The 10,730-nt window shown below is 41.4% G+C and overlaps 2 protein-coding genes across 2 annotated transcripts; both read right to left on the minus strand.

Moving 5' to 3' along the window:
• Positions 1–714: 714 nt before the first annotated feature.
• Positions 715–4,924, minus strand: LOC138958983 (uncharacterized). The gene is made up of 5 exons (XM_070330334.1): positions 4,731–4,924; positions 4,184–4,367; positions 3,695–3,853; positions 2,764–2,839; positions 715–2,384 (listed from the first exon to the last, which is right to left on the minus strand). The coding sequence occupies exons 2-5, from the start codon at positions 4,273–4,275 to the stop codon at positions 2,313–2,315; spliced, it is 399 nt and encodes a 132-aa protein (XP_070186435.1). The 5' UTR covers positions 4,276–4,367; positions 4,731–4,924; the 3' UTR covers positions 715–2,312.
• A 289-nt stretch (positions 4,925–5,213) lies between these two features.
• Positions 5,214–9,702, minus strand: LOC138958985 (uncharacterized; the record flags this gene model as incomplete). Its single annotated transcript, XM_070330335.1, is given in 6 exon segments — positions 5,214–5,310; positions 5,645–5,778; positions 6,265–6,384; positions 7,207–7,317; positions 8,999–9,205; positions 9,568–9,702. Coding segments are annotated over 6 exon segments (776 nt in total), but the record flags the coding sequence as incomplete, so codon positions are not given.
• Between the last annotated feature and the right edge of the window lie 1,028 nt (positions 9,703–10,730).

A 10,730-nucleotide genomic window follows, 5' to 3' on the forward strand; every position in this document is an offset into this window, starting at 1 on the left:
ATTATTTCAAGTCACACGGGTATAGGTAGACAATTATTAACTGTGCCTAAGCAATTTTGCCAGGAAAAACCCTTTTGTCAATCGTGGGATCTTTAACGTGCACACCCAATGTAGTGTACACGGGGGGAGGGTTCGGACACATTTTTAGTCTTTACTTATATCAGAACGAAACTCTGTTTGCTTGTTCAAGACATTTTCTTATTGACATTGTCAAGACAGATTACGCTTAGGACGAATTTAAGTGCATTTACTAAACGTACACTCTCTCTCTCTCTCTCTCTCTCTCTCTCTCTCTCTCTCTCTCTCTCTCTCTCTCTCTCTCTCTCTCTCCCTCTCTCTCTCTCTCTCTCTCTCTCTCACTCACGCTCATTCCCACATACACACACAAACACACACACACACACACACACACACACACACACACAGATTGACTAATGATGGACTTAGTTAAAGGGATGCCAAAGTGAAAATGCTAACGACCAGCGCTGGCAACAAAAAACACCAACCAACAAACAAACAAACAAACAAAGACGAAGCCCACATATAAAGGTGCCCCCCAAAATAAAACGACGTTATACAATAAGCACCCAGGGCTGTGACAGGATCAAAGAAGGTGGCTTCCCCAAAGCCAGAATAATCAAAGCTCACATCCTTTTCTCCTGTTACAGATGCAACTTGAATCGATAATAAATAAGGTCTACCAGAACTGAATAATCAGATACTTTGAGTTTATCCCACAAAAACAACAACAACAAAACAATGGTACAACGCCCCAATTTGATGTATCATGGGATATACGACGAGTTTTGATTATATTATGTGACATTCATAACAATTGTCACAACTTGACAGACAATAGGCAATTCATCATATTAAGTAGTAACAAGTAATAACATATCACATACAGAAGAGACAGCAGTTCGTCATTGTGCCCGATGAACAAATTACACGAGTAACATTTCAAACGCTTCAGACTACATATACTCACACATTTGCAATCAATACACAAAACCACGTATTCATCCCCAAAACAAACACACACGCTTGCATATATCATGTGTTCATGAACGCACCCACACGCACACAAACCATGCATACTTGAGCGATTGCTTTGTGAAAACATTTGTGCACACATATCCGGCATTTGTGATGCCTCATCAACTCAAAGCGCCATTTTTCCTTCGCTTTCATTTCTGTCTTTGTTTCTTGTTATCATTGGCACACGGAATGAGGCTCTCGCCGAACCCACACAGAGACACAATTGTCCTTACCCCACGAAGAAAACGTAACACCAGTCCCCATGAAAGCACAACGGTTACCGGTATGAACCACACAACATGTCCAAAATGCCATGCCGTATGAATTGTGTCCTAACTCAATGTCGATGAAATGGCATCTTTTTATTTCACAACTTTTCTATTACTGTCTGTTGCTCCTGACTTAACTACACTGTGAAACTAAATCTACTAACCAAAATGCCGAACTGTGAGCAGACGACATTCTGTTGTTGCATCCTTAACATTGAGAGGGAAGAACACAGACTAAGAAGATTTGCATACATTCGCGGGGGTAATAAATATGATTGTATGCAAAGCATTGTCCCTGCGTAAGGATTTCTTATTCAGAAAATGTACCCAACCTGCAAGCTTTGCGTCCACTTCATCGCGTATGTCAATTCTGTTCTCTCTTTTTTTTTAAACTTTTTTTTCGCATTTCTTTGCCACATTCACCTTCTAGAAACTAGAGTGTGTGGTTTTTTTAATCCTATTTCTCTAGGTTGCGCGGAAATAGGGACTTGTTTTTAATCGGATAAGGGAGTGAAGTCCTAAGTAGCCTATACATAAATGAATTCCCAAACTACAACAACAAAATCAACATAACCGCATTCCTGTTACACAGTCTTTCCTTATTGTTTCAAACCAAAAGTTGTCCGGCACATATCAGGTACAGACGAAACAAGAAACAATACCCGTAGTTGCTTTCTGGTGAAGTTCCGAACGATACACCTTTGATCTGTTGTCACACTTCTGCAAACCTAAATCGAAAGTCTTCGAAATGCATGTCTGGTCAATGCACAAAGAGGCATATGATCTTACAAGCCAGTCTGCTTCCTCTATTGCGGGGCAAGTATTCGGCACTTTTGGGCGGAAGCGAAAAAAGCATCTTCCGGTTGCTTCTCGGAGCATGCGCACGAGAGTTCAAGTCAGTAAAGATGGACAAAACTGAAGATGGCCATATTACATTGAGTCTTGCGGCATCTCAAGAAAACAATCACATTTCGACGAGGATTGCAGAGGTGTGTAAGTCCTTCATCATGCGTCGAAACCCTCATGTGAGTTGAAAACAGGAATAGGAGTTGCAGAAATGATCGGTCTGTCGATGTACTGAAAAAGGCAAAAAGCGAGGTAAGCACACCATTTTCCATCTGCTCTGAAAAGGTCCTAAAATGATAATTATTACTCTCGAATAACCGTTAACAAGATAGTGGCAAATGCATCTTTGGTAAACTTTAACAGTGTGAGAAAAACTGGAATTTAAATATTTTCTTTAATTTGTATAATCACGTTTACTATGTTCTGAAAAGCTGCCACATTCAACATTTGCTAATCGAGAAGAAAGGACGGACGGACTGTGTCTTCATTAAGCATGGTAAATGTGGCATCCTGGATATATTCAAATTACGCAGCAAGTATAAAAGAGTCAAAAGTATGAGTGCGATACTATATATTACAGCAGAAAAATGTCGAGAAGATTTATACTCACATAATTTGCTATACTGGTAGGATCTGTAAGATTGTCTTGAGAGCCTTCGTCTTCGTAGTAAGTATACTTGACACCCCTGCAAAAGACAACCAAAAAACAGATTTAGTATTCAGTTCATACTGGCAAACAGTAAAAATAATGACTAGAAAGAGAACAAAAATCCCATCGAGGACACACACACAAACATTCGAGCAAAGTTTGAGTGGGATTAATATGTGCCTTACTCAGCAAAGGTTGCTGAGATATAGGAAATACTACTTTAATTTAAGATGCTCCAACTAGCAATTGAACACAAAGGCACTAAAATACAAACAAAGACAAAGGCACAAACCGTCCAAAAGACAGGCAGAGAGAGTCGAGTCAGACGCTGAGGCAGATTCAGAGACAAAACACAAATAATGACAAAGAGTCCTGCTCTTTTTCACACACAAAAGTAACACCATTAAACCAGACTGCGGAAACGTAGAAAACAATGTATATTCCCCCAAAAAAGCACTCTCTTGTTTTGCCTAAAGAAAGCAATGTAAAGTTTCACTATGAGGCACTTGTTTCGCCTAAAGAAAGCAATGTAAAGTTTCACTAGGAGGCACTTATTTCGTCGGAAGAAAGCAATGTCAATTTTCATCAAAGGCACTCGCTGGTTTTGCCTGAGGAAACCAATGTAACTTTTCACTATAAGGCACTCGCTTGTTTCGCCTGAAGAAAGGAATCTTAATTTTCATCAAAGGCACTCGCTGGTTTTGCCTGAGGAAACCAATGTAACTTTTTCACGATAGAGCACTCGCTTGTCTTGCCTGAAAGAAATCAATGTACATTTTCATCACAGGCACTCGCTGATTTTGCGTGAGGAATCCAATGTACATTTTCATCAAAGGCAATCGTTGGTTTTGCCTGAGGTAAACAATGTAACTTTTCACTAAAAGGCACTCACTTGTTTCGCCTGAAGAAAACGATGTAAACACAACAGCTGAGAAGAAGAGCAGCCACAGCGAAACCAGCAAGGCCGACGCCGACAGTCTCCCCTGTCGTCAACCCCTGCTCTTGCTCCTTCTTTACCTCGCAGAAAGCGCCCTCGTAAAGGTCACCACAACTGCAAGCACAGACAAAATGTCACTGTTAGTAAGGAAGAAGGTTCAAGAATGTATCAGCAAAAGCCAGGTAGAACATTTCCTTAGACACATAACGTGACCTCCGTAGTCGAAAATCATTATGTTAGAAATGAGAGCATAGTAGCATAATTATTGTGTGGCAAAGGTAGACAGGCAGAAACAATGATACGCACACGCGCACGTCGGAACGCACCCCCCCACACACGCACGAAATAAAAAATAATAAACATAACCTAAAGCCCCCCCCCCCCCCCCCCCTCTCCATCTCCCTCCAACCCCCAAACACCAACACAAGAAACGCGTGTACATACTTGCAGATTGGCTCGTAGTTTTCGTTGAGCTCGCAAAGGGCTTTGTTGCGACACGGATAGGCCGCACACTTGTGCGGGCAGTAGCCAGACATAAAGCCTGTGTTGACGCACTCAGCGATGTTGTACTCAGGACCGTCTGGACATGGGTCATTGGAAGAGCAGTAGTCGAACAATTTTTCCCGAGCTGCGAGTAAAGAAGAAAAGTATTCATAGTTTAAAAACGAAAATCCGCAAAAAAGATGACGAAGATTCATAAAAACAAATACTGTTGTGTGTGTGTGTGTGTGTGTGTGTGTGTGTGTGTGTGTGTGTGTGTGCGTGCGTGCGTGTGTGTGTGTATGTGTGTGTGTGTGTGCGTGTGTGCGTGCGTACGTGTGTGTGTGTGTGTAAGTATGTGCGTTTGGGGAGGGGGGGGGGGCTTTCATTGCAAGCTGTGTATTTAAGACTGTGTTACAAAAGAAAACTAGTCGCGTGAATCAAATCAAATTGGTCTAGATCTGAAAACAGTGATTCGATCAAAACTTGACCAAAACGTAATAAAGCTCACTTTGGTTCAAAAAAGCGTCGCCGATTATAAGGTCGTTCTTCACCGTCGTCCCATTGAAGTTGATGGTGATGTTGTTGTACTGGGGAATAGTTGCGTTCCTGAGGGAATTCAGCAGATTGGTTTCGCCCACTTTGTTAGCTGAAAACTTGAGAGAACTGCCGTCGAAGACTAAAGTCACGTTCGCTTTGAGTCTCCTATTCCTGCAAAGAGAGAGAAAGCTGGTGTTGGTTGTGTTGTTGTTGGTGTTGTTGTTGTTTTTTGTGATGGTGGTGGTAGTTGTTGTTGTTGTTAGTGGTGGTGGTGGTGGTGACGTTGTTGTTGTTGTTGTTGTTGTTGGGTGTTTTTGTGTTTTTGTTTTGCGTTTTCTTTTGTTTTGATTTCTTTGGTTATCAAACACCAACATTCAAATTCATGAACTGTTAAACACACATGTCTTTCTTGAAGAGTGTTGAAATGTCAAGCTCTTTATGTGGCAGGTCTGTATAAACAGGTCTTGTGTGTTGATGAATACTCACTCTAGCACTAATTCCCCGACAATCGTCTTGCTGAAACCCGGAATAGAACTGAAGATGAACGCCATCTGGAAATACAAGATTAAAGTTCAGTTTGAAACATGTCGATAACACGTTTTATGAGCATCAACAGACAAACAAATAAACAAACAAACAATGTCTGAGATGGCTGGTTTCTTCATTTCACAAGCGAGCTTGGCTGTTGTGATCTGGGAGGACATTGGAGAGAACAGCCAGACACGTAAAGAGACCCACAGACAGACAGACAGACAGACAGGCAGGCAGACAGACAGACAGACAGACAGGCAGACAGTCATTAAATCAAATCAAAAACACGAGTGATACAATGAATTAAATACCAATAACTGGAAAACCCGATCAGCTCCAATTTGCTATACACACCTGATTCTCTATAACGTTCTGGTATTGTTTTTTCTGCTCATCAGTAACGGTAGCTCCGCCCACTATGAACCCCACCTCGGTTTTTATGTAATATTGGCCTTCATCCACTTGCGCTGTGGTGTTTGTGTAGACATCTGCAGAAACAGACATACATTGACATGAAATACTTCCTTCGTTGGCTCGCTCGCTCATCTGGTCAATGAGTTACTCACTCACTCACTCACTCACTTACTCACTCACTCACTGATTTACTCACTCACTCACTCACTCACTTATGACTACGTGTAACTGTTAGCAGGATATACATCATCAAACACCTTTCGTCTGTCGCAATTTCGACTCAAAATTGTCATGTATTAACTTCAATCCTTTTTTAAACTTTTGTTTTATTCTCTTTTTTCTTTTTCTTTTTTAATCCTTATTCCAACACACACAGCCAGTGATATTTTGAAAATAAAATCTCTGAAACTGCAACACAAATAATAGTATTAATATATAACGATTAAGAACCTGAATTCTACTGAAAACATGTCCGGACAAGGTAAGCTGACGTCATGGGTTTGCATTTTTGATGTAATCTGTGCATGACGTCATTACAAGATGACATAATGTTTACTTACTATCAGTGTCAGAAGTTCCGGAACCTTCATCGTTTATATCATCGGGGTCAGGTGCTGTTTGTGCCTGACGTTTGTGTCTCACGTGAACAATATCGCGTTCCTTGTCGTCGAATTCAAAGTCTGCAAAATATTGAGAAACAGATATGAAGTAATGAACATGTACTGAATAAAGTTAAATCAGTCTTTCTGTGTGACTGTTTGCATGTCTGTGTCTGCTTCTTTGTCTCTGTCTGTCTGTCTGTCTGTCTGTCTGCCTGCCCTTCTGTCTGCAGGGCCGGACCAAATGAGTTGTAAGGGGGGGTTCCTCCTTTTTTTGGGGGGGGGGGGGGCAAATCAGCGAAGTGGCGAAGCCACAAGCGCGCGCCTGCGGTCCGGGGGCATGCTCCCCCGGAAAATGTTTGAAAAACGGTTAAAATCTGCGCAATCTGGTGCATTCTGGGCCTTGTTTTGAGGGTTAAGAGCAGCATTGTGGGGGGGGGGGGGGGGGGGTACCTTTTTCTCATCGGATTTCACATTGAATAAAATTTGTTAGAGACACACACAAAATTTATTTAAAAACCAAAAAACCCCAAAAAAACCACTCAAAGCAAGGTACATGCTTTTTCCAGGGGTAGGGTTCCGGAACCCCTGGAACCCCCCCCCCATCCCCCCCCCCCCTGGGTCCGGCCCTGTGTCTGTCCGTCTGTCTGTCTCGCTTGTTGTCCGTTCCTTCTTGTTCTCTTTACGGTTTTATAACTATCGTAATCTGACGCACAAAAAGACGGAGAGACAAACACCCCCTCCACCTCCCCCCCCATCCCTCTCACACAAATCACTTCCCCTCCCTACCACCCCCCCCACACACACACACACACACACGCGCACACACACACGCGCGCGCCCCAATCTCAGCCACATCCAAAAAGCTTCAACGGTTCACACAAAATTAATGTGGTTACTTACCCTGCTCTGCTTTTTCCAGAGTCCGGCTTGTGATTTGTTTGGCTAAATATTCATCCACGTTGAAGAGACAATCACTGTCGTCAGATTCCTTGCAGGCACTTGAAAGGTTCACTGAAAAAGAAAGAAAATCATCCATAAACATTCCACCCCTGTCACTATGCACACTACCGAGTTTATAATGACCCTTTCATAGTTGCGTGTGTGTGTTGCATCAACTGAGAGGTCAAATCAGTGCGCTGAACGCAGTGCCGATTAAGCCAAACAATAAAGCGCATATGTATATTGTTGTGTTCGACAGGAAATAAAACCTACGCTTTGCTGTGCTTCGTTACGTCATCGTTGTTCGACGGATTTTGTTTAAGCTCATGGAGAGAGAGAGAGAGAGAGAGAGAGAGAGAGAGAGAGAGAGAGAGAGAGAGAGTTGGCCAGATACTCTATTTCAAGGCATTTGGAGAAACAAAACAATCAATATTTAAAACCAAGCACTCCTGCTTATACATGTTTTTAATTCAAGTGTGTGGCTCTTGGGTTTTTGACACTTCTACGAAAAAAATTACGTCTTTCAAATTATACATTTTGCTTACTTCGTTTTTTGCAAGCCATCTATAGATTTACATCAAAATGCCCCCTTCAACCACCTGTTCAATCCAAGCGATTCTGACCGCCCCTGTGACCTTCAGCCTTTCTAGCAACATAAGCTAAATCACACGTAGGCCTAGCATAAACCTTTCCATGTCCCTTCTACTATCAAAGTTTATGACCTCTAGTATTGTGACCCGGGCCGTGTCACGTTTGTTTGTTTGTTTGTTTGCTTAACGCCCAGCCGACCACGAAGGGCCATATCAGGGCGGTGCTGCTTTGACATAGAACGTGCGCCACACACAAGACAGAAGTCGCAGCACAGGCTTCATGTCTCACCCAGTCACATTATTCTGACACCGGACCAACCAGTCCTAGCACTAACCCCATAATGCCAGACGCCAGGCGGAGCAGCCACTAGATTGCCAATTTTAAAGTCTTAGGTATGACCCGGCCGGGGTTCAAACCCACGACCTCCCGATCACGAGGCGGACGCCTTACCACAAGGCCAACCGTGCCGGTCCGTGTCACGTTAGAAAACACAGATTTGATTGTCTGGTGAAAAGCAATAGATCGTAAATCGCGGTTCAATTGTTCCGTTCATAAGCGAGTTTTGTTTTCTCTTCTCGTCTCACTTGTGCAGCAACCAAAAATTCTAGTTGCCGAGAAGCGCATGCCGGATCACACACACACGCACACACACACACACCGGTTGACGTCCCGAAAAGAATGCGCGAAGACAAAATAAACCCCGAGATTCTATTTCGGGCTGTCAAATCCGTTCATTTTGTCGGAGCTCACGAACACGAAGCGGATATTACTATTGTGTGTACCCTCCGATTATGCTGGTTTGTAGTTTTGGAAGTGTATGAGACCGCAAGAGGTTGCGGCTAGATAACTGGAAATTAATGTTCACGGTAGGCCAATGCAAGGACATATCTAACTCAGTTTAACGGACAGATTCTCTGGCAGCAAGATTTGAAGACTCGCACTAACCATATCTTTTACCTCGAGGATTTTTAATGTGTCTATGCATAGCCCTGCTCGTGTACTGTGACCAAACATGTGTAATATTCAATTTTAGTGTTCAAATTTCAAACAAATAGTTGTTTGCTTGGAGAATGCTCATAGAGACTAAGACATCAATTCACCAAATTATGCAATGTTGCTAAAGCTGCCAATACTAATATACTATGGACAATGAGATATATACCTGCTTCTGAAGGCAATTGTCTTCGTAGGAGTTCCATTTCAGGCGAAAGTTTAGGACCTTGTACCACGGGAACTTGCAAAAGACGCCTGTTGCCATGATTTTGAACACCTAAGGGCAGCAACTCTTCTTCTCCGATATAATTCCCTCCCTTAACTGGGAGGGATGGAGCCTTCGTCACCTTTTTGCTGTTCGAACTGTCGACATTTTCTGGAACAAATGAATAAAAACGAGTTTAAACTAAAGTGCTCAAAATATCATAGTGCGAATACAAAAGTGTTGCAAAGAACGTTATAAGAAGCAATGTTTAATAAGATTAATACTAATTCTACATTTGTTTTAATATTAGAGGGAGCATTCCTTCTAAGGCTAGTGTTGATGCTGCTCAGCTGATAACAATATTGAGACTCACTTCAAAATGTCAGCCGATAAAAAAAACATCAAAAAGGTTATGATATTAAATTTTATTTAAACTTTCGCAAAGTCTGTCGTTGCAAAGAAGTTTTTTTTTCAAGAGGAAATAAAACAAAATAACTCTTTCTTGAAACAAATGAATGGCACACTATACTCACTCTGTGGTGCTGGTTTGGGTCTTGGTTTGCTGGCTCTAAAAGGCAGGAACTCCTCCCGGGAGAGAATGTCATCCTGAGTGCCGCTTTCGTCATACGGTTTCACATCGTTAATAACCTCCCAGTTGCCCACTGCACCTGTACACAGATTAACAACAACATTATTATGTAAATGTTGATTGATAAATGATGATATGTTGTAGACGGATGCTTGATTTTTGATAAAAAGCCCCACAATGATGTGCTTGGCAAATTTATAAAAAAAAAACACACCAAAAAAACACACATTATTATTCAAAATGTTCTGTACAATATGGTGGTAGTGTTTGAAAAATGGCGTTCTGACTCTATTCAAACCTAAAAGTGAAGGTATACTATTGTATTGCATAGTAATGTTCGGGTTTTTTGCACGACAAATTACAGAACTCCTTCGTTAATTAGTACTCATTAGAGCATATAGTATGCGCAAGGTAAAGTGCCGCTTGCGTATGCAGCATAATCGAATTACGAGGCAAAGGTTTAGTTGTAATTGGTTTCTTCTGCGATGCTGTTTGGCTTTGTTGTTTGGAGTTGTTGTTCTTGTTTTTCTTGTCATTTTATATTACTATTTTGCCACACTGGGTTTTTTGTGTGTGTTTTTGTTTGGGGGGCTGCTTTTGTAGTTGTTGTTTACACTTATGTTGATGCTTTTTGTGTGCGAAATATACCTCTTTTACCCCTCTTCGCCCGCCGTAAAACAAGTACTATAGATAAGGCGATGAAAGGGTTCGTGTCTTTCTTTTCCAGACCGTTTGTATATCTCTTTCTTTTTGTTTCAAAATATAGTTGAACTGAGAGATAACAAAAAAAAGAAAGAAAGAAAGAAAGTAAAAAAAAAAAGAAAGAAAGAAAGAAAGAAAGAAGAAAAGAAAGAAAGAAAGAAAGAAAGAAGAAAAGAAAGAAGAAAAGAAAGAAAGAAAGAAAGAAAGAAAGAAAGAAAGAAGAAAAGAAAGAAAGAAAGAAAGAAAGAAGAAAAGAAAGAAAGAAAGAAAGAAAGAAAAACAGACAAAAGAAACAAACCAACCAACCAAATCCAAGTAAAAAAAGACCCACAGGCAAACAAAAAACTACAAAACTTCCTTAACATTCTTAATTCCCCTTCCACTTTCAACACATTGCAACCGGTA

This window comes from Littorina saxatilis, linkage group LG2 (assembly GCF_037325665.1).
Source record: "Littorina saxatilis isolate snail1 linkage group LG2, US_GU_Lsax_2.0, whole genome shotgun sequence".
In the NCBI taxonomy this organism is placed as follows: Eukaryota; Metazoa; Mollusca; class Gastropoda; order Littorinimorpha; family Littorinidae; genus Littorina; species Littorina saxatilis.

Excerpts from the sequence above, each read along its gene's own strand:
- LOC138958983 (XM_070330334.1), bottom strand. The coding sequence starts at position 4,275 with ATGTCTGGCTACTGCCCGCACAAGTGTGCGGCCTATCCGTGTCGCAAC. Across the intron at positions 3,854-4,183 it reads AACTACGAGCCAATCTGCAA|TTGTGGTGACCTTTACGAGG; the intron begins GTATGTACACGC and ends CTGTGCTTGCAG. Across the intron at positions 2,840-3,694 it reads GTTTTCTTCAGGCGAAACAA|GGGTGTCAAGTATACTTACT; the intron begins GTGAGTGCCTTT and ends TGTCTTTTGCAG.